Raw genomic sequence first — 23,821 nt, 5'->3', positions numbered from 1 at the left:
CACAAACTTTTCCCACTGTGGCTTTTCTAACTTTGAATTTTATATCTATATATATCTCATAAATAAATGAGGAGAGGATAATCTGTATTAAAAAATATTTAGCCAAGTGACTAGTCCTTCACATCTGTGGGGCATCTGCATGCCCTACAAGAAGTCAGAACAAAAAGCCCTACGGTATTCCAATGGTTTCCATTTCATCTTTTCCTCACTCATCAGGAAGCTCCACATAACAAAGACTGTTTTAACTTTGGATAAACATCTTTTCCACCTACTGTTCCTTGGATTGTTTCACATAAATTTCCCGTGGTAGCTCAAAGAAGGTAACTGAGTGGCAAAAGCCATTTCCCTTCTGTATTAATCTTCATCAATCTCTTTATAAAAGCTTCCCAGAACAAGCACACATTCTGAATAGAAAAGGTGGCTGGACTGAAAAGGCAGCTCCACAGCCAGTCCCTAACCCTTTGTTTCTAAACCCTTCTGTAAAGAAATTCTTGGGACATTCCTCCTTGACAGTACTATGATCTGAAGGACAGAGCATAGTGTTACAAGTGAGGACTTTGAGACGGCCCACGTTTGAACCCTGAGTTTCCCACTTACTAAATACATGGACAACTTACATAACCTCTATGTGCCTATTTCCTTCTCTATAAATTATAGGTAATAATATTGCTAAACTGATCATATAACTTTGCATTCTTCAGGTTGCAACCCATTAGTGTGAGAATAAAATCAATTTGCTGAGTCACAACTGGCATATCTTTAATAACTGGGACAATACTGGAGTAGAATAGAAAGAAAATAGAGGAGTTTTAGACATAGTAAGAGTTGATCGTAAATATTTTTCCATTCATATGTAGCATATAGACTGGAAGTGTATGTGTCCTGTGTCTCAGTTTTTCATTGGAAGTCAGGTTCAAAAGCTTTAAAGTCTATTATAGTTAACTATAAGGGGAAAATGTGTTAATCAATAGCAAGCATTTAGTACATTACCTAGTACTTAGTAAGCACTCCAAGGATGACCTCCTGTACTCTTTATTTCAATAAGAATAACCTACTTTTGTCATCATCATCATCATCTGCAGAGCTCAGAGGTAAACAAGTAAAAATCAATATACAATTAATGGCAGCAAAAATATTGTATAAAATACAAACCTTATTAAAATCTGATTAATGATGTTAAATATATATAGAAATAACTGTGAATGATCACTTGGAAAATTCTAGAAATATAAAATAGAATGAAATAATATAGTAAGTTTATGTAACATAGTTAAGGTAAGAAAAACACTGAATTTGGGAACTTCAACAATTTAGTGAAAATAAACTCTGTGTGTGGGGGGAGGGGAATCTTACTAGTTCATAATGACCTACTGAAAATATCAACTTCTCCTTCCTCCGATTCTATGTTTGCAAAGGAACAATCCATTATTACTTCTACATCTCCCCTAGAGCAACGTGCAGAAGGTAGGGAACTGAATCTAATCACTGGACAGAGATCCCTCCAACTCTAAACATTAACTCATATGCAGTGAGAATGGGAGGGGCTAACATGAGTATCATATAGGTTTGATTTTTATGCTTCTCATTATAATTTGAAAAATAAAAGTGCCATTCTGATTTACACATACGTTCCTTGGGAGTCTGGTGAGCATGAAGCTATTGAACTGAGACACACACCAATTCTTTCTTTAGTGACCAAACCCAATTTCAAATCCACATGGGTAGAATGATAATGGACACAATAAGAGATGCTCTCACCCTGAGAAGACTCTGGGCCACCAAATGTTCTCCTCCAAATGTTTTCAAAACTGTGTTTAGTGGCAGAACCCAATATAAAAACTTATATGTGAAACAGGAAACCAAGCTTCCCCTAGTTGACAAAGGCATGAGGGGTGCCTGGGAAACTTTTCCTGATCATTCCCCACTAATTCCTTCTCCTCCCAGATGGCAGAATTAAAGGAACTCTGGGAAGCAGTTTGAAGCCTCTATTCTATCTTGATAGCTATCAAACTACAGCATGCATCAGAATGATCAGGAAGGCTTGATGATCAACCATTCCAGATAAACCCAGATGGCTGAAGTCCACCGGTGCCTAGTTCAGAAGGTCAGGGTTGTGAAGCCTGAGGATGAGCATTTCTTACAAGTTTTCCAGGTAATGTTGATGATCTTGGTCCAGTGACTGCACTTTGAGAATTGCTCCCCTACCATCTCTTCAACTTATTTGTTAATATAACTAAAACTAGGATCACCTATATTTTACTCCTTTCCAGCTAATTTGGAAATTTTAAATACTTTTATTACAATACCACCCCCAAAAATTAAAGACATAAAAGTATTTGGATTTGAGGATTTTTTTCCCCAACAAAACAGTTTTTAAATCCTAGTGATTCAGCATAATTAATCAAGAATGTACTCACTAGGACATTTGAAGGTTCTGATAAAGTACTATAAAAACAAATTTTCCTAAAAGTTCTTTAGGTTCTGTTTGCTTACAGAACAATAAGTGTTCCCTGTTTGGAAATAATCTCCAAATGTTCCTTCTCGTTTAAATTACATGAATTCTTAACATACGTGGCACACATATTGTAATCTATGACTGAATGGAGGCCTTTCTGTTCTCAGGGAGAATGGAAGGATGTTATTTTCAGGAACAGTGAGGCTACCTTTCCCATTTTTTTCTGACTGGCAAAATACTGCAATAAAGTATTGCTCAACTCAGACTGAAACAATTTTCCCATCTGTCAAAATATTTTAAATAGTATCAAGCTGGTATTACTTTGTCAAAACATTTCATCAGAAACAGTATCTAAATTTAAACAAGCAGTTCCTCGAACTATGTAAGTAAGGTGAATAAACTGTCACTGACACAATATATTTTTTAGAAAACCTGCAGTCTTTTTAGAAAGACCTTGAAGGAAATGGGTGTTTAAACCAAGGATAAATGTACCACTGGGTAGAGAAAAATGAATATTGCATAAAGGGTGAACATTTCATTGTCCTAGAAATGAATGACATACTTCAATTCTTCCCAAGCAGCATAAAACAACCCCAGCTTTACAAATAATTCTGCTTCAGTCTCAGTAAACCTACAATCTGGCAATAAAATATTAATGATACAGATTGATATAAAAACCTCAACAAGCATAAGGACCTTGGGATCTGGAGTTAATGCTAATTGTCTCCTCCTCATCCATGTGACCTGGTACAAGATTCCTGATATTTCTGGGCCTTAGTTCCTACATCTGCACACACAGGTAAAACCTGCCTTTTAACGTGGACTTAAGATATGGCACAAAGAAGGCGTTCAATGGGCTATTTTCCTGCCTTCATATTCATCCATAAAAACTCAGATTAATCTCCACAATTTGAGTTTAAATTGTGAGAAAATATGAATAAAGAGAGAAAATAATGGCTAGAGACTTTTTATATCAATAATACATATAGGGGATCCCTGGGTGGCGCAGCGGTTTGGCGCCTGCCTTTGGCCCAGGGCGCGATCCTGGAGACCCGGGATCGAATCCCACATCACGCTCCCGGTGCATGGAGCCTGCTTCTCCCTCTGCCTGTGTCTCTGCCTCTCTCTCTCTCTCTCTCTCTCTCTCTGTGACTATCATGAATAAATTTTAAAAAATTAAAAAAATAATAATAATACATATAACTTACATCCTGGATTTATATATTCTCTACTTCTTTTTATTGGAAATCTAACACACAAAAAGCACTAACTCAACATTTTCTCCAGGTCAGACATCTCTAACATTTTTCCTCATAAAGTAGAATATCTCCAATTATTTACAGATGCTACCAAAACTTTTACAACACTAAGGAATTTAAAACTCACTCATATGTCTTAAACGTGGGTCACATATTATATTAGGAGGAAGTATGCTATACTTGTAGCAAACATTACTGTTTGCTGTGAACCCTCCAAAGGTTAAATAACTACAGTCCAGTGTCGAACTTTATTCTCAAAGGAAAAATTTTCCTTTCTTGTACCTGGTCAAACAAATCTACCTATCAATGGAACAGGGCTAAAAAAGTGAAATTTTCCCCTTTGATGTTTAAAATATTCTATGTAGGCTTGGCTTTACAAATTTCACATTCTAAGTAATCTAGATTGCCAGTATCAAATTCATTATAGAAATTAAGAAGTTTTAATAATCAAAATTGGTTCACAATACTGTTAAAATGTTTTAACTAGTTAGGAATATAAATGTAAACTAAAGCAAAGTGGCTGAGAATTTTATTTAAATTGAGGAAATTGTTTTTGCATAAAGTTTTTTATCATTCTTCAGAATCATGTGATAACTTTTAACTGAGACTAACTTATTTGTAACATTTTCATATATATGTATATTTGCCAGCTCCTGAAATATTTCTCTACTTGTACTTTTTGCATGACTTCAAGTATTTCAATTATCTAGAAAGTACATCTGGCCAGGTAGAGAATCAGAGATGTATATCTTTCTTTTCATACAATGATCTTTGGGGTTAGTAAGTGACACACATTTCTTTTATACGTGGGATTATTGTTTTGAAAATATCACTATGATTTTGATTGTTAGGATTTATAGTGTCAGAAACTGTTTTTGGAATCCAAGGACAGCTAAGCACTTATTTTGAGAAAATGATGTGGGTATAACAAGAAGAGCTTTGACTTTAAAAAAAAAATGGCCCTAAACAATTACTGTTACTTTCACAAAAGTCACAATGTTCTAGGTGATTGCTGCATCAAGAGCTTTTTCTATTATGAATAAGGTAGAAATCTCATTTATGGGCCTTCCTTTTGCAGTCTCAGATTGATCAGCCTAAATGTCTAGGCAGATTGAGCTGTCAATTACTTGTCCATGGACACAAAACTCATAAATGGATGAAGTCAGAAGTATGACTTCATTTTACCTACCTCCAACAAAAAAAGGGGGGGGGGCATAGAACTGCCTCTCTCAAATAGTTACAATCTAGCTGGGGAGCCAAGACATAAGCACACAACAAGTTTAATAATAAAAGTGAGAAATAGCAATTCAATTAATTAATGCAACACATGTCACACTGAACTGTGCAATGAGGACAAGGAGTGAGGTGAGGTCACTGCTGGATCCAATGACCATAAAGGGACAGCTGCTAAGAGAAGTAGATATGTAGATATGTAGAACAGGAAAATTTTAAGTAGAGACAGGTTTCACGCATCCAGAATAACAGAAGCCAAGAAGAGCAGTGTGAGTAAACAATCATTGGAGGAAATATTTATATTTTTAAGAAATTAATGAAACTAAATATGAAACTAAATAAATAGTTGAAAATATTGTTACAGTCTTGAATCAAAGTCTGGTTAAGACTGGCAGGAGTTAATTCTGCCAGCATTGGTATCCATCCAAGAATTTTGAGCAAGAAAGCGCCTGACTGAAAGGTGTTTGAAAAAAAAAAAAACATTCAGAAGTAGTATGAATAACTAGTAGGGGAGGGGATCCCAGAGTTGTGTACAAAAAGCTTCAGAACCTACTGGGTCAATTTCAAAGACTCCTAAATTATTTAATGTTAGTTAAACATTTCTTACTGTTATCTTTCATTTCCTTACAAATGTTACAACTTCAGAACCACGTCAGTGCTGTTTTGGAGCATGTTTAAAACTGCTTCATTAAGATTTGCTTCTGAAAACATGTTGTAGTAGATACTATTGATGGATCCTCCATATCTACTTGCCTTTACCACTGCAGAACACCCTGGCCAGACTTTGACTTCCAACTGCCAGCACCTGTATGTCTTTTCCAGGGGCCAGGAGTGCTAAGGACATAAACTCCCCAATGCCCAACCCTGAGTCCTAGGAGCACAGAGGCCCTCAACCAATGACTAGAGTCAAGAGTTGGCATATAAATACCTCAGCTCCCTCTCCTGGATAGAATATTTCAGATGTGCACGCTGTGCATTCTTTCCCTCCATTTTCAGTAGAATTAAGCTTTAGTTATCCAGCATAGTATTTACTTAATATCTTACCTCACCCCCACTCCCACCCTCACTGTCTTCCACTCTCTTTTCCATCCCAGAGTTTCCTGAACTGTTTCCAAATTTCTTAAATTTGAATACCTGCCTTGGGGCCTGCTTAGGTTGAGGGTGAATCCAAGCTAAAATATACCATGGTAATTTCAGCTACTCACCTTGGTTCACATTACCTCTCTTGTTCTAACAGCTAGCTTCTCAAGACCCAGAAAAATACCTCCTTTTACTTTAGGGGTCCTTTTCACCCCTACTGAAAGTTTTCCTGATCAGCCCTGCTTATTATGCCAGCTTTCTTTTCTGATGCCTTAAACAATTATAGCCTTTACTTTTTATTTGTTCTATATCACATGGTGTGTTATGTATATATCTTATCTTCTCACCTACTAGGCACTCACCTTAGAGACCAGAAACTGCTTTTTGTATCTTCCACAAGCACAGAACAGAGCTTTGTGTCATTCAAATCTACTGATTACTAACTCTGTTGTCTTACAAACCATAAAACCTGCTGATAAAAGGGAAGTCACACTTTATTTACCTTAGGATTTAGATATGGTTCTTTGGACACATATGGTTTGGCAGAATTAGAGAAGGTAAAGGGACCAGCAAATTTGAATCTAGCTTTCTGGCTTCTAAGTGGAAGTCCAATGATACAAAACATGTTTCCAGTTTCCTAATTTTTCAAGGTTGGTACAGAATGTAGAGGAAACCAAGAAAATTCATTTCTTTTACTCAAACCTAGTGTCAATCATCCATTTTTTTTCATCCATTCATTTTCTTATTCAACAGTCGTTTATTGAGCACCTGTAACTATCAGCCACTACCATAGTAGACCTGTACATATTGGAGGAAAAATATGTTTTTTGCTGTGTGGTACTTACAGTTGAGGGTACAAATGAAAGAAGATAAAAAATAAAATAAAATTAGAATTATAAAAAGTGAGGCCATGAAAGAAAAACAGAGTTGAGTAGAAGAGAATAACCAAGAGAGAAAAGGGGCTACTCAAATGGGGCTGGTCAGCCTTGATGTCCCCCCAGCATAATCCATTATACCTTACCTATATGAAGTACTCCATTAGTGTTTGCCAAATGAATTAATGACATCATTAGTATTTATTAAATACTTAATATTTTCCTGGCACTGTGCTAACTGCAGCTGGTACTGCTTAAGATTATGACACTCTGGAGTCAAATGTGCCTGAACGTGTCATTACTAGCCCTACACCTGTGGGAAAGTAATTTATAATCATCATTCCTCAGAGTTCCCATTCATAAAATCCAGATTATAATCCCTAGTACATAAATTGGTCATGAACATTTAAATGACAGAACACACTTAGCATAGTGCCTGATATACTATAAATGCTGAACTTTTTTTTTTTAAATCTTACTTATTTAAGCATTCTCTACATCTTACATGGGTGTAGTGAACTTACAACCCCAAGATCAAGAGTCACATGCTCTCCTGACTGAGCCCACCAGGAGCCCCTAAATGCTGAATTTCTGAACTCTCACATAATCCCACAATAATACCATGTAATACATCAGGGCACTGAATCTTAGGAGACTCAGATCACATTACTCAAGATGGGCTGAGCTCAGATAAACCAAAATCTATGGGACTCCATATCAGTCATGGTTTAAGTTAACCTGCTGTAATAAAGAAACCAAAAAAATACAGTGCTTTAAACAATAGAGAAGTTTATTTCTCTCTTGTGCAGCATTCCAGATTGGCAGTTCCTGCAGTGACCAATACTCTTTTCTCCTTTTGCCCTGACATTTCCTAGAAATATATGGTTGAAGTGGGATAAAAACCATCTGAAGTTCCAGCCAGTAGTAGAGGGAAGGGACACAGACAGTAACAAATGTCTTAAACCACAGATCCAGTGACACACATCACTCACATTCAGAATCCCAAGAACTTAGTAACATGCACACGTACCTCAAATGGGGCCTGAGAATTATAGGGCCTACCTGCTCAGCCATGTGCTCATGTGCAATTTTGTTTCTATGGAACAACGGGGATGGATTCTAGCAAACAGCTAACAGTCCTTGCCATGGACTCCATCCAACCCTATGCTTTTCACCAAAAAGAATTTAAGGTCTCATTCCATAACTACCCTGTTGCCATCTCTAAAAATTTAACAGCCTATTATGCTAGCTACTTGATTATGCTACAGTGAGGATCAACTTACTACACTCAATAATTACATGAGCTTCTGTTCTGCCCTTTCTATGAAAAACCATCAATCTCTTAATGGCTAATTTATGATATTGCATCCAGTAAAATTATAAGCTTTTAGGAAAAGGTACTAAAGACCAATTGACAAAAATCACACTAATTATATATGTGGGAAATTAGGATTCCCCCCCAAAATTACTTGACTTTTAAATGGTCTTAACTAAGTAAATCAACGAGAAATAGAACTCCAAAAATAGAAGAGAATGGAACTAACACTTGTTGAACACCTACCAGTATTCTACGTGTCTTAATTAATTCAAACAAGTAATTCCTGAGTACTCATTATGCCACAAACACTGTGCATTACTGGAGACCAGATACTGTTATGCCTTCTAGAAGGTTGGGTTCAACTTGTACATAAATTATTTAATTTTACATTCACTACCACCCTACAAAGTAGACATCACAAATGAGAAACCAGACTCAGAAATGTAGTCAATTTGCAAATGTTGCTCACTAGTTCATGGTATGTTAAAATCCAAATCCTCTTGGCTCCAAGACCAATGTCCTTTCCATAATATCCTAATTCCTAACTCCAACCATATCACATGTCTTAGCAATGATTTAACCAAAAAAGAACATATCACACACTTAATATCATTATCTGAAGATTTTCCCATTTTCTGACTGAAATGATGCATAAAAACTACATATGCCAAGTGAGTCCCCACTGGAGCCATGATTAGAGAACTGTGCACATGGGCATACGTCACAAGTGGCAATTAAGTGCATAAAATCAGCAGCACTGACCCAAGAGTGTAAACAAACAAGCAGACTGGGGAGTATTATTAATCACATGCACACTGTCTACTTAATTGCAACTTGGACTCCTAAAAGTTAGAAGAGAAATTTCCACTTAAGGAAATTTCCAATTGATGGTAAGACCTTTGTTTTCAGTATTTGAGTATTTTAGATAAACATATGACAATACATATGATTTCAAAAGCAGCAGTCACTAAATATTTAAATAAATTGTCACATATATAAGCAAAAAACACTAAGATTTATACAAAATCCACTTTCTTTTATATTAAATTTTGTAGTAGATGAGAAGGAACAGGGAAACAGAAGTGTGTTAAGACCTTACCATCTGAGAACATCTAAATAACAAGATAGACCTTTTCCTTTTGCATCATTCAATCACCCTCATTATTAAACATAAGTGTCTACTTGGGAAATAGGAGTAGGGGCTGGCACTCCTCACGTGACAGCAGGTTTATTTTGACCTCTTTGTTGCATTAAGTTACAAGTTAAGATATAGGGTGATACATTCTATATCCATGTTTGTTGTTGTATATTTTATATGTAAATTCATATGTAAATTTACACATTCAAATACAGCAGAAGTCAAAGTTTTGGTCTTTTTCTACATTTAAAAGCTTAGATAGTAATATGAAAAGAAAGTATTAAGTTGTTTACTATTCCCAGTGGGATACTAAATGAAAACTAAATAAGTCTCCAGTACAAAATAGAGGATTAAATCAATTTATACAAGAAAAACTATGTGTCTAGATTGTTTTTTGCTGTAACCACATTTAGTGTAAATTTAAAATAAAGACAACTTTGTGTTATGAAATTTAATTTCAACTTACCATACTTAAATTAACTTGTTCCATCTGAGAATATAGATATTATATCTTCAAATCACTTACACAATAGCCCACACTATTATCTTAAAATGTAATTGATACCTATATTGAGAAGCTGGAAAGTTCCAATTGAAGGACTTAACTTGAAGGAATATTCTTTTAAGCAATTTTACACAAAATGAGTATTACTTGGTCATCCAAATGTATATGCAATAAACATTTTCTTTTTAAAAATTGCAGTGCAGGAAAAAGCGGTTTTACCTAAAGAACAAAAATGTTTGCATTTCTTCAGTTTTAAAGCAACAAATTAATTTCTAACTCTACTTTTTCAGCATGGTTCTTTATTAACTAGAATCCATGACTTCAGAATTTTCAAGCAATTTCATAAACATTAATAAAATTCTTGCCCCTAAAAGTATTTCTCATCAATTACATATCTGAAATCATATTTGTCTTCCAAAATATGTAAGAATTTTTTTTTCTAGCAAGCACAGATAAGGCTGTGCCTAGCTTTAATACAACCTACCTGTTTACTTGGAATAGTTTGTTTTGAATACAGCTTAAGAACTTTAATATTTATATTTATTAGGATATTTAAGATATTTGCAAACTGAAAAACAATTTTTTCTTGTGGTATGCCTCTTATTTTGATTTAAAAAAACACATATAATGAACATATTGCTTTATCATCTTTTTCCAGCTTAGCATACAGAAAATATTGTGTATGTTATTACATATTCTTTTGCAGTGGCTTATACAACCTTCTTTTAAAACATCCTTTGGTTCTCTTGTGTTTTTTCATTAAAGTATTGGTAAGTCAAAGGAAACCTGATATTTATAGAAGTATGCCACCCGTTAAATTCGGATCTTACCTTGACATTCCATCTGGAGAGACACAGCTCTGAAGAGGAAGAAGACTTGACTTTAAGGGTGGTGATATCTGAGTTCCTGGGAAGTTACTTAATATCTCCTGGGACCTAAAGTATTTCATTGGCAAAAGTCTAGATAATAAAGAATATCTTACTTGTCAAGAGAGTCTCTTGAGAAGCCTTCAAAATTTAACGTCTATGACTAAAATATGCAGCTCACTGGCATCAAGCAGGAGAGAAGTGTTTGCTAAGGTGAAGGTGAATGGGGAGGGCTTCCTCTGTGCAGTTTCACTCTCCATCATAGAGCCCCGGATGACTGATCCCGGAGACTTTCCTTTACAACAGGCCAAGCATATTTTCAACCAAGTAGGAGTTTATTCCTGCCTTCTTGAGCTGGCACCAACCCATTTTTCAAATTGTGTCAAGCCATGCATTTTATTCAGTGACAACCTTTCTTTCTCTAAACCTCTCAAGATGAACAAACACTTTTTTTTCCTGACTGTAAAAAATCAAATTATGTCACCTAATTTCAAGGAAAAGATATGCAATGGCAGCTAGACCAAAAACACCATTTGTATGCAAAGAGAGTTAAAATACTGGAAAAGTACCCTTGCCAGTAGAGTGTGGTATCATTAAACACAGAACTAAATTTGAAGCAGAAGTAGTAGAAAAAAATATATCTTGAAATGTGATAGGGTCCATTACGCTTCTTGATGAGATTACTTGCCTCTCCAATACATTACCCAAAGGCGCTTACAAAACTGAGGGAATATATTACATTGGAATTATCAGGACTTTCTAAGTAGGTCAAATTTTGAAGCAAAAAAATGCTTCAAATTTTATGCAGTGTTACAAAAAAAAAATCTTAGGAACTGTACAACGAAGGTGCTAATCACTTTTTAAAGTAAATTTTTTTAAAGCCTCTTACTTTTGCATAAACATTAAATGTATCACTTTAAAATGCAGAGTCACACACCTGAGGCTGTTCTTTCACTGTCATCTTAATTCAGTTTTTAATAATAAACTGAATTTTAATTATATAAATATCTTTATTCATTTGAAACTCTAGAAAAGTTTGGCTCTAGAAAAGTTCAAAATCTAACTCATCACTTTGAACTGAACAGATTCAGTCCTGACCATAAATACAAAATATTTTTCCCTCTTTCTTACTGGGTTTTCATTCATAGTGTTAATTACACAACAGAGTTTTGGAATAACGTTTTTAACAAAATTTTGGTTTTCTTTTAGGTAATCCTAAAATAGCAGGTTTACTATTTGTGTAACTTTCATATAGGAATATTGAAACATCTAGCAGCTGCAGCATATGCCAAGTACCCATCAATATGATTACATAAAAAAATGACTTAAGAACCGATTTAATTAATTCAAGTAAAAGTTGAATTTAAAAAAATGCTAACTGCTTTAAAAGTAAAAATTTCTTTTGAAAATCATTTCAAGTGGGGTGCCTGGGTGGCTTGGTCGGTTAAGCAACCCACTCTTGGTTTTGGCCCAGGTCATGATGGGAGATTGAGCCTCCAGTTGAGTGGGCTTCAGCTCTGTCTTCTGAGGATTCTCTCACTCTGTCTCTTCCTTTGCCCCTTCCCTTACTCATGCACATACGTGCTCCACCACTCTTTCTTCTCTTTCTCTCTCTCTTTAAAAATAAATAAATGAATTTTTTAAAAAATTATCTCAAGTAAGAAAAACATAAAAATATAGATCTTTTAATTTCTAATGTTAGTTATATTGACAAAAGTTAGATAAATATGGACCAAAAAAGTACTTTTGAAAATAAATAATACTAACAATAGACCTGTCTGACTTAATCTGCCCTGACATCTGAATAGTCCACCATTAAGCACCACTTTAGTTGAAAGCCATGAAGCCCCCAGTGAAGATAGCATCTGGGAGTGAATACATTATGCCAATAATAGCGTATTGTGAATTACTGTGAATAATACAGACTTAGCACATTAGCATCAGTAACTAGCAGGCCTCTGAGAAGAGAGAATGTAGAACTCTAACATTTAAATTTTATGTGAGGGAGGAAAGAAAAGTGAAGTGCCTCTGGTTTAGGCCCTAACAGGTAGAAAGAGGGTTCATGAAGATTAAAGGACAGAAAAGCTTTAAGGCAGAGAAAATGTTTTTAGATGATTTTTGCACATTAAGATCACTTTTTATTTTGAAGACTAGAAATTTAGGATCAAAGAAACTAACAAAAAAGGGAAATGGTGAACGGCAGCCCTAGAAACAAACTTTGCTGATGTCACAAGCTACCTAGCAGCACTGATACCACTTCTGGTTTTTTGGATAATTACACTCTCAATCAGAACTAGAAAATTGTTCCAAGTCATATTAACATTACAAATCAAACTATTTCACATTTATTGTCACAAGAATCCAATCTAGTTTTGAATGTTAATCCACTACAATAATGCATATTGTAAAGACTGAGGAAGCATATGGAATAGAAATATATGGAGAGAAGATTTTAAAATAAAAACGAACAAAAAGCAACAGGAAAAGTTCATGACTTTTTTTCTTAATCCCCTTAATCCCTCCGTTATTGTGGGCATTCCTCAAACTCCATATCTCTTTTGTCCCTACTTTTCTTACGTTCATGTGGCCTCCACTTACACACCATCCTGAAGACTCTCAGATATCCATCTCCAGTTCTGCCCTCTTGACAATGATTAATCCTTATCTCTCTCAGTGCCCTCAGAGAAACTCTTAGGTGACCTGGTGCCAGGGCCAACTGCAAGTCCAGATAATGAACACGGTACTTCACTCTTCCTGAAGGAAGGCACAGCATACAAAATCTATCTCCCTCTGCATATTCCTTGTCTTGTCTCCTGTGTGTCTGTTAAGAAAACCTCCATGGCATTACCGTGTTTAAAACACTGACATTTTCATCTTAGGCTCAGCCTTTATCCCGGGATGCAGTCACAAGAGATGTCTACTCCTTTCTAATGATGGCACTGTCCTCACCACATGCCTACATTTCTCAGCCACTGAACTTGTTCTATTCCTTCACTTTTACCCAATCCATCCTAAAGGCGTATTTTTTTTATTGTGGTTTTAAAAAAAAGCCACACAGCATAAGATCTACTCTCATAACAACTTTTAAGTGTAGTGTACAGTATTAGTAACTGTAACTACAATGTTGTACATCAACTCTCTAGAACTTTTTCATCTTGCCTGACTGATATTTTACACCCACTGAAGAGTAACTTCCCATTTTTTCCTCCCCCTGGTCCCTGGCGACGATCATTACTGCTTTCTTTCTGAGTTTGACATTTATAACTTGTATAAATGGATTCAAGCAGAATATGTCCTTCTGTAACTGGCTCATTTCCCTTAGCATAAGTTACTTGAGGGTAATCCATGTTGTAGCATATGACAGGATATACTTTCTTATGGCTAAATAATACTCCGCGGTATGTATGCCACATTTTCTCTATCCATTTGTCTGTTGGTAGATATTTAGGTTGTTTCTACCTCTTGGCTACTGTGAATTGAATATTGCAATGAATACAGGACTGCTAACATTTCTTTAACATCCTGATTACAGGGATGCCTGAGTGGCTCAGTGGTTGAGCATCTGCCTTCAGCTCAGGATATGATCCTGGAGTCCCAGATCTGGTCCCACACTGGGCTCCCTACATGGAGCCTACTTCTCCCTCTGCCTGTATCTTTGCCTCTTTCTCTCTGTGTGTCTCTCATGAATAAATAAAATATTTTTTTTTAAATCCTGATTTCAACTCTTTTGGATGTATATGAAGCACGAATGGTGGATCATATCGTAGCTCTAGTTTTCATACTTGAGGAACCTTCATACTGTTTTCCATAGCAGCTGCACCATTTTGCATTCCCACCAACAGTACATAGGAGCTCCAAATTCTCCATATCCTCACCAACACTTGTTACTCTGTTTGTTTTTTTTTAAATGTCCACCTAACAGCTGTGAGGTGATATATCATTGTTTTGACTTGTATTTCCCCAATAATTAGCAATAGCGAGCATCTTTTCGTACACCTGTTAGCCATCTGTACTGTCTTCTTTGGAGAAATAGCTATTCAAGCTCTTTGCCCATTTTAATTGGGTTATTTATTTATTTGTTTATTTTTGCCATTGAGTTGTAGGAGTTCCTTATATGTTTTGGATATTAATGCCTTAGAAGTAAAATACATGTTTCATTAATATTTTCTCCCATTCTATATGTTGACTTTTTTATTCTGTTGAGAGTTTTCTTTGCCGTACAAAACCTGTTTATTTCTGCTTTTGCTGCCTGTGCTTTTGGTGTCATACACAAGAAATCATTGCCAAGGCTAATGTTATGAACTTTTCCTCTTTATTTTTGCCTGGGAGTTTTATAGTTTAAGGTATTATACTTAAGTCTTTAATCCATTTTGAGTACATTTTTGTGTATGGTATAAGATAATGGTCTAATGTCATACAAAGAAGCATTTAAAAAGCTCTAATTTTATATCTTGTTAAGTATACATACATATGTAGTAAAACTTAAACACAAATTAAAGAATAAAAATTCAGAATTGTGTTTACCCTTCTGGGGGGGGGGAGTTAAGTGAGGAGACAGTGTTGATGGCAGCTGTATTATTTTCCTAAGTTGGTTATGCGTACCTAGTATTCCATTATATGTATAGACACACACACACAATTTTATAATAAAATGAGAATAAAAATGTTTATTTTAAAAGAGTAAAAAAAAATCCCTATACTTTTTTTTGTTAAAAAAATACATTTTTAAAAAATGAATCTAATACCTTTTAAATTTTTTTTAATTTCAAAACTTTCCTGATACACATTTTAGCATAATAACTTAACTCTACTTAAAAGGTTCCAGCTCTGATGTAAAAAGTCTAACATCCATTGGGTGGAGCACTGCCCTCTATTTTTAACCATGTAGATAAATTCTATTGAAAATTAATTCTACAAAGACAATTCATACAAACTTTATTTTTATTTATTCACTTCTTTCTACCAAATCTCACAATGAAATAAAATTCAAAGATGACTTGCTACACAAACTTACTGAAAAAACAATGAACAAAGAGATCTCTATTCTTGACAGAAAATCTCTAGTTAAGAACTATTATTGCCAGTGCCTGATGGTGGGCACTTGAGCAGGACTGCATCATGATCCATGACAAGGTTTCTCAACCTCAGCACTACTGTTATTTTGGGTCAAAGAATTCTTTGTTGTGTGAGGTTGTCCTGTCATTGTTGGATACTTAACAGCATCTCTGCCTCTTCCCACTAGAAGCCAGTAGCACAGTAGTCTCCAGTTGTAGTCTTCAAAAAGGTCTCCAGTCATTGCCAAAGGATAGAACCGCCCCCAGTTGAAAACCACTGCCCTTTGTGAATGACACACCCTAGAGAGAGGTGCACTCAGCAACAGTACCCAGAAGCCTTGACAATGGAAACACAAATATGAACAAAGTGCTAAGTTAAGCAATTTACACATTAGGGGAAATAAATTTATACCAGTATAAATAATGTATTATTATTTCCTTGAATACTATATAGCTACATTAAGATAAAATAAGGAAGGGCACCTGGGTGCCCTTAAGTCAGTTAAGCATCTGCCTTGAGCTCAAGTCATGATCCCAGGGTCCTGGAATCAAGCCCTGGCATCATTGGGCTCTCTGCTCAGTGGGGAGTCTGCTTTTCCCTCTCCTTTTCCCCTCCCCACTTCTCATACACTCTCTCTCTCTCTTTCAAATCAGTTGCCTCCCTGATGTACTCCCTTCAAAGTTCCAAAAGCATTTCAGTTGAGATGTTCAAAGCCTGCTCATCTTCCAGTTTGCCCCATTTTCATATATGACATTTCCCTGGATCCAGCTGCTCATGCCATAGGATCAGAAGTGAAATTTTCCTCATCCTTATTTTCACGTCTAATTGTTTATCAATTCCTATTTATTATACTGGATCTCTCAGTTCTGTCCACTGCCTTCAACCCTACTGGTACTACCTACTGCAAGCTACCATCATTTCTGGACTAGGCTACTTACTTTAAGAGTTTTCTAACCTGTTTCTTTTTTTCTTTTTAAATATTTTATTTATTTATTCAGGCGAGACACAGGAAGAGAAAGAGACACAGGCAGAGGGAGGAGAAGCAGGCTCCATGCAAGGAGCCCAATGTGGGACTCCATCCCAGGAATCTGGGATTGCGCCCTGAGTCAAGGGCAGACACTCAACTGCTGAGCCACACAGGCATCCCTCTAACCTGTTTCTATGTCTACTCTTGATTCTTGAGATCCTCTCCACTTTTTAACTAATTTAAAAATAGTATTCAGATCATGCAACTTCCAGTGTAAGCTTTCAGTCACTTCTGACTTAATATGCAACTCCCTACCATGACCTACTTGACTCTGTTGCTTGGACACCTCCAAGCGATTTTTCCCTTTACATGTTTCAACCATGCTGGCCTTTACTCTCTTTCTCAGAGAAGCCAAACTTCTTACCACTTGGCACATGCAGTTCCCTGTGACTTAGAAGGATCTTTCTGTCATTCAGGCACATCTTAAAGTGAGCATCCTTTGATAGAGACTTCTCCTGATCCCTCAAACTATAAATGGCATGCTATATAAATATTTAACATGTATCCTATCATACAACTCATATAAAACCCTTATGAGCTTGATATCATTTTACAGGTAAAGAAATTGAGGCTTAAGGAGGTTAGTAAGATTTCCAAATCACAAAGTAACAGAACTTGAGCCATGGCTCTCTAATCTCGGAGTTTGGTCTCTTACTAACACACATACCAACCTTTCCCAGTGTAGTTAGACCAAAGATGGTAGGATATGTTTTATGAACTACAGCTTCATTCACTTCATAAAATTTTGTTCACCCACTAGTCTGTAAGCATTCTGAGGGTAGAAGCTGTGATTATGACCTCTAAATCTCCAAGGCATGTTATACTAAAAAATCTGTGATGAAAGGATCTAAAGAATAACAACAACAAAAACAGACAGAGAGAGAGAGAGAGAAAGAAAAACTTAAGGAAAAATAAATGCTTTTTTTGTTCAAGATTTTTAACAAAATAGGGGATCCCTGGGTGGCTCAGTGGTTTAGCGCCTGTCTTTGGCCCAGGGCGGGATCCTGGAGCCCCAGGATCGAGTCTCACATCAGGCTCCCGGCATGGAGCCTGTCTCTCCCTCTGCCTGTGTCTCTGCCTCTCTCTCTCTATCATAAATAAATAAAATATTAAAAAAAAAAGATTTTAAACAAAATATTTAATCCCCAAAACAGCAGTGACATAAAAGCAATGACAAATATTAAACGTTAGGACAGAAAAAGTCGATAAGGAAGCACCAGCACGTTGGTGTTCAGTCACCAGTGGGGGTGACCAAAGCCATCAGAAATTACATCAGTGCGTAAAGAAGGTGACCATGACAAGCAAAATGGCACTTCTGCATCGGTCTCTAACCACAGACAGATATGAAAATTTCCAATGAACCCTTTACAAGTTATGAGTGAGGTGTTCTTATGAGATGAAGACATTGGAGAAAAGAAAACACAGGTACGGAACAATTCTGCAAAAAAATGGTTTGTAGTCACCAGTACTAACTAGCCTCCTTGGTTTCTCAAAAATTTAAGAATCCAAGGATGCTTTCTATGATCTTTCCAACTTTACTCCCTCCCCCACCAGCAGTGTCAACTTCATTCATCTCCTATTTTCTCTGCCAAAAGACAGCAGGATTTCGAATTTCTTCCAATGTTTTTATAAGTAAAGCTTGGTGGATCCTATCAAGGTGACAAAAGTTCTGTAGCCAATGAAGAAAAAATAAAGATGAAAGATTGCTGAATCTACCCAATTGTTTGATAAGTCAATTCTTTTATATCTGATATTTTCATTTTTAGCTGGAAATTCCAGACAGCATCCCTTTCAGTAAAGGAAAATTTTTTTAAAAGACTATTACTCCACTGGAGGAAAAAAAAAAAATTCTCCAAAGTTGTGAAATTAACCTCTTCCTTCATTCACACATTTGGTTCTATTTTTACAGTTGTACCAGTAAGTCTAAAAGAAAAAGCACTGAAAGTCAATCTCAGGTTTCTAAAATGTCTGACTGTGCATGACCCAGTTCTCTTCAGCACCTCCCGGAAGATTCAGCCAATTTTTATTTCGGCAGTGCATCAGTGTTTATCATTTGTTTTAAAACAGTGCTGCATGTTCTTGAAAATTGACGCAGATGAATTTCACCCATCGTTTACAAAAACTCAAGAGAGACAAATGGCCTTAAAAACTAAATTCGCCACTGAGGCATGGTTAATTTACTAAAACAGCATTTCTTTTTTTCCCTCTCAGTTCAATATTTACTTCCTTACAGTGGTAACTCCATCCCCACCCCCACCAATTTGTCAAGATCTGACAAATTTCCAGCTTATAATTAGGCATTATGAAAATTCACTGTGGGAAATCTATTGCTAGACAAAAGCTTTTCCATTCAGTTTGCTTTAAAGGAACACTGATGACTTTCACCTTGGGAAGAATGCTAAGAGCAAAATCATGGATGCATTTTTGACCGCATATGTATGAATAAACTGACTTCTTAGGGACAAATACTCTAAGAAGTGATTAAGTCAGACACACCTAGAACAAAATCCTGGCTGCCTCTTATTTGCTGGGCAATCAAAGGCAGTTTGCTTCATCTCTCATCCCTGCTTCAGTTTCCTTATCTATAAAGTGAGAACACAGTAACCCTAAGTGTCATATAGGGATACTAAGGGTATTAAATGAAAAAAACTATGCAGTAGTGTCAGGCACATAGTAAAAGCTTAGTCAATCGCAGTCATTGGCATTTTTATTAATAACAGAGAGAAAGAACAGAGTAGAGAAGGTCCTTGCCTCCCTACTTGCTGTCATCTTCAGAATTTCACCATCCTCATTATTAATGAAAAAAGTGTCTAGGCAGCTTGCAGACCTGGAAGGCCAGAGCAAGCCTACAAAGTTCTGTCTCTGAGAGACAGAACAAGAGTTCAGATGTCAGGTGGTCTCCCAGGCCTAGAAGCCATGCTGCCTAGGCCCAATGGCAATACACCCCTCTCTTAGGGTTGAGAGGAGCCCATGACTCTCCCCTCAAATTAATTCTCCTTGCTCTGTGAGGGGAGGCAAATTTATAATCCTCCATCCTCAAAGCAAGAGGATGGGCAAGACAAGCTCTGATACTCTTTTCAGAGAGAATTAATTTGGAGCTGGTAGGGAAGAGCAAGAGCTGGGAGTTTTCAGGAGCCCAAGAGCAAGTAAGATGTCTCCAGGGACACTTCTCCTGGCCTCATATCATCAAATAATCAAAAGAAAACAATGGTCAGAAAACAATCAAGTATGCTCAGACACATGTTTGGCTTTCTGTCTGAACAGAGCTCATCCCTTCTCTCACTCTAATCATTTCAGCAAACAGTTGTGAAGCTAACATACAGTGAACACTCTCTGTTCTCAGCTCTTTGCCAAGTCTTTCCACATGCACAGATGGTCTCATTGTCTCCTATCCTCAAAAAAATCAATGCTATAGTTTATCTTCATTTTTCAGGTGGGAAACCGAGGTATAGATAGACTAGGAAACCCTCAAAAACACTGCATTGCATGGAGCCAAAATTTGACCCCAAGCAGTCTAGCTCCAGAGTATACAATCTTCACTAATCTTCTAATTCCACTGGCCAAACAACTGGAAAGTTGGTCTTGCTTTCTCTGACTCAGGATTCAATTTTCTGTAATGATATTTCTCTAAAACTTGTATTACTAAACAGACAGGAACCGTGAGGAGATTCTAGGCCTCTTTCATTTAATGTTCAGAATTGGCACACTTAAAATATTGCAAGCTTACTAGAATAGAGTGGGGAGATTGTCACAGAGGTGTGGATGAAACAGCCTGGATCCTGAGTCCCTCAGTCTGGAAGCTGTTTGACAGTGCATGGGCAATCTATGCACTGTGCACTCTACTTCTGCTTGTATTTGAGATTTTCCATAATAAAAAGATAAAAACCAAGAGGAACTTAAACTACAAGCAAGATAGCTGAAGATCTTAAGCCATTTCAGGATCGAGAGGAACATTTGACTCAATGTCTCTACTGATAATTACAAAGTCTAGAGTACAAGAACTAAGGGCACAGGAACTTATTTATCAAAAATTATACTAGTACAAGAATCCTCCCCCATGAGCATTTTACTGTGATCTATGTGGGGCAGTGAAGATATCCCAGGAGTTGAATCTTTTGCTCACTCTAACATTTGCTGTTCCTGGAGCTACTGCTGCTGATAGAAAAACCTTTTGCTTCCCTCCTCGTGGCAGGTTTATCTTTCCACAGCCTATAAACACTAAAGACTATTTGCATAGTCAAACTTAAAAATTTCCACATCTTTATCCCTTTAACAGTTTTCCTAAAAGATTAAAAGAAAGAAACTTACCCATTCTGTTGTACATTCCCCCTATGCCAAAGTGTGCTGTGGTTTCAAAAACTGGCCCAGTCCTTCTGAACTTTTCTGTATCCGTTATAATATTAAAGAGCCACAAGGAAGGGAAGTGGTTAGTCAACTTGCTAATTTTATCAGTCCCTCCCACTGGTTAAATAGTACCTGATGCTACAGACCCAAAATCAGTTTTCCAGCTCACTTCTCTGCTATAGCACAACTTGATGAAAACAATCTAACTTGAGGAGAAAGAGAGTGACAATATCTAGTTTGTAGGCATGAGACAGTTAATGAATGAACATTTTATTACTATTAATAAGAAGCCTAACAGACTACAGAAACCAGCGATTTTACAAAATGAGGAGGAGGAAGAGAGAGAATGTCTGTCAGCTCCATACTCTAAGCACACTCTCAGCTGGGTGGGAAGGGGAGTGATTTTTAATGCAATCAGAGAACGTGTGGGAAGTAGCTGGTGGTTCATTTGTTGATAAATTTTCTGCCCTGGAATGAAGCCAGTTTACCGGATATAGAAACTTCCACAACTTGGGGCCCTGGCTCCGTTGATTCTCTTCCTCTGGAGTTTAGCAATTAAAATATAGGAACAAGTAGCAGACGTGTGCCTCTGGACGAGGGAAAATTTAATGTCCTCTAAAGAAGCTCTCAACTGTTTTCTAGTTGTAAATGTCTGTAGTAGATGAAAAGATAATATAGAACCTGAAGACAGATTTTAATAAAATAAAATAATTCTGACATGACAATCCAATTCCAAAAGGTTGCAATATACAAAACACTGTCACCCCAGAACTCTGTACCACAAAATTTCCTGAGTTATTTCAACGTGTGGCATTTGAATTAAATCTGGAGTACTCACTTTAAAGTGTATCCCATCATATCAGGAAAAATCAAATAAGAAAAGGAAAAACTTTGGAGAGCTATTGAATTTATTTTCCACTCCCATAAGTTTGTTTTCTAATTAGAGCTAAGAAAATGTACTAGACTGAAGTGAAGCACCAGTCATGCCTTGTTCTGAGATGCCAGCTACAATTTGCCTTGAAGAGAACAAATGCACAGTTCTAAGCCCTCAAGGTCATATCTTCATACATCTTTGAGTTTAAGAGGAGGAGTAAATACCTAAAATCAACATTCACACCCTTGACTTTCTCCGTTACATCTGTAGCTTCTGTAGCTTCAAGGAAGGAAGAGGAAAAGACACAGAGCTCTAGAGCAAAAAGAAGGAAAGAAAAATGAAAAATAATTATTTGTTCCTTCTCAAAAATTCACTGCAATATCCCTAGGCTTCTACATTCAGGTGAACCTCCTCAGCCTCTCCCAGAAATCCTACAGCATACTTCATCATCTTCTCAGTAGAGCCCTAGATTATTTCTATGTAATATCTTTCTAGAAGACTGTAAGCCTCTTCAGGACTTAGATACACTCATGATGCCTACCTAGAACATTAAGCTTATCAAGCAGAAAGCCCCACTTTTTAAAAAAGATTTTATTTATTTATTCATGAGAGACACACAGAGAGAGGCAGAGACACAGGCAGAGGAAGAAGCAGGCACAGGTGGGGAGCCCAATGCAAGTCTAGACCATCGGACCCCAGGACCACAATCTGAGCCAAAAGGCAGAGAAGCTCAATTGCTGAGCCACCCAGGCTTCCCAAAAGCCCCACTTTAAAACAAGTAGTTCACAATGCTCTTTTGATAACCTAAACTGACACTTAAATTCTAAATCCAACTTCTATACAGTATATTTTTCAAGATTAATAAAGAGCTCCCACACATGAGTATTTACATGTCTCAGAAGTTCTCCAATGCTTTCCCTACTACCCAATGAGTAAAACCAGATTGAAGAGATGTAGCAAGAAGCCAGTCTTTACAAGAAAGGTAGGCAAGTGAGAGACTGGACAATTGAGTGCACAAGAAAAAAAAATCTAGTGTTAAAACAAAAAACAATAAATCAGATTTATCAGCACATGAGAAAGTAAAAGGAAAGTAAGATTACCTGAAATGCAGATAACATGCTAAGGCAAATTCCAGACCACAGACATAAAGAAAACATGAAAAATGATTAATATTCTCTTGCAGGAGCTGAGAATTTTTAAAGGTGCATGAATTTCCCTTTTTTCAATACTAAACAAGGGAACTAGAAATGCACACTGATAATGTGCTGTGTGTGTAGGTTAAAATACCATAAGCCATGCTGCTGTGACATGATTTTCCAAACGGTGACCAATTCATCATTAAGCTTCTAATAACAAAATGTGAAATTATATGATAGTTGTAGTCCTAGAAAATTCAGTGTACACTAAAATAGAATAAAAAGTTTTCATATGTGTAACAAATTTTGTTTTTAGGCTCAAATAATTATAAAAAGGTGTTTTACCCACTATCCAAAAAAATAATTGAAATTCATGACACAAGAAAAATTTTTCCAGGTGTAGCAATGTCCCTCACATTACAAAACCCTCACATCCATGAGACTGGCCCACTAAATACTAGAAGTAACCCCGGAACATTGGGGCATCCAGAAAACATTCCCACAATTTTCCAATCCTTGCCTTAGAGATCAGGACAGCCTCATTAAAAACCACTACCCTAGACAATCCACTATCCGTGGCAACCTTAGCTGCTTCAGGGGTCAGGCAGTAATGTCAAGAAGTGAAGGAAATCAGGGGAGGATTATGTAAACGAAGA

The 23,821-nt window shown here is 36.6% G+C and overlaps 1 protein-coding gene across 17 annotated transcripts in view; it reads right to left on the bottom strand.

Annotated features, from left to right (window-relative positions):
- HDAC9 (histone deacetylase 9) overlaps nucleotides 1-23,821 on the bottom strand; it is a 920,581-nt gene that overhangs the window by 706,030 nt on the left and 190,730 nt on the right. For 3 of the 17 annotated variants that reach the window (XM_072764472.1, XM_072764485.1, XM_072764491.1), the window contains exon 1: nucleotides 21,120-21,215. The exons of 12 other annotated variants lie outside the window; for them this stretch is intronic. In XM_072764472.1, the coding sequence (XP_072620573.1) occupies nucleotides 21,120-21,135 (16 nt within the window). In that variant the 5' untranslated portion in view covers nucleotides 21,136-21,215. Of the gene's footprint in view, nucleotides 1-21,119; nucleotides 21,224-23,821 lie in introns of those variants that run through there. 2 more of the 17 variants (XM_072764489.1, XM_072764496.1) reach the window with 2 other exon arrangements.

This window comes from Vulpes vulpes, chromosome 7 (assembly GCF_048418805.1).
Source record: "Vulpes vulpes isolate BD-2025 chromosome 7, VulVul3, whole genome shotgun sequence".
In the NCBI taxonomy this organism is placed as follows: domain Eukaryota; kingdom Metazoa; phylum Chordata; class Mammalia; order Carnivora; family Canidae; genus Vulpes; species Vulpes vulpes.
The sequence above is the reverse complement of the archived record's forward strand: the minus strand, read 5'-3'. Positions and strand labels throughout refer to the sequence as shown.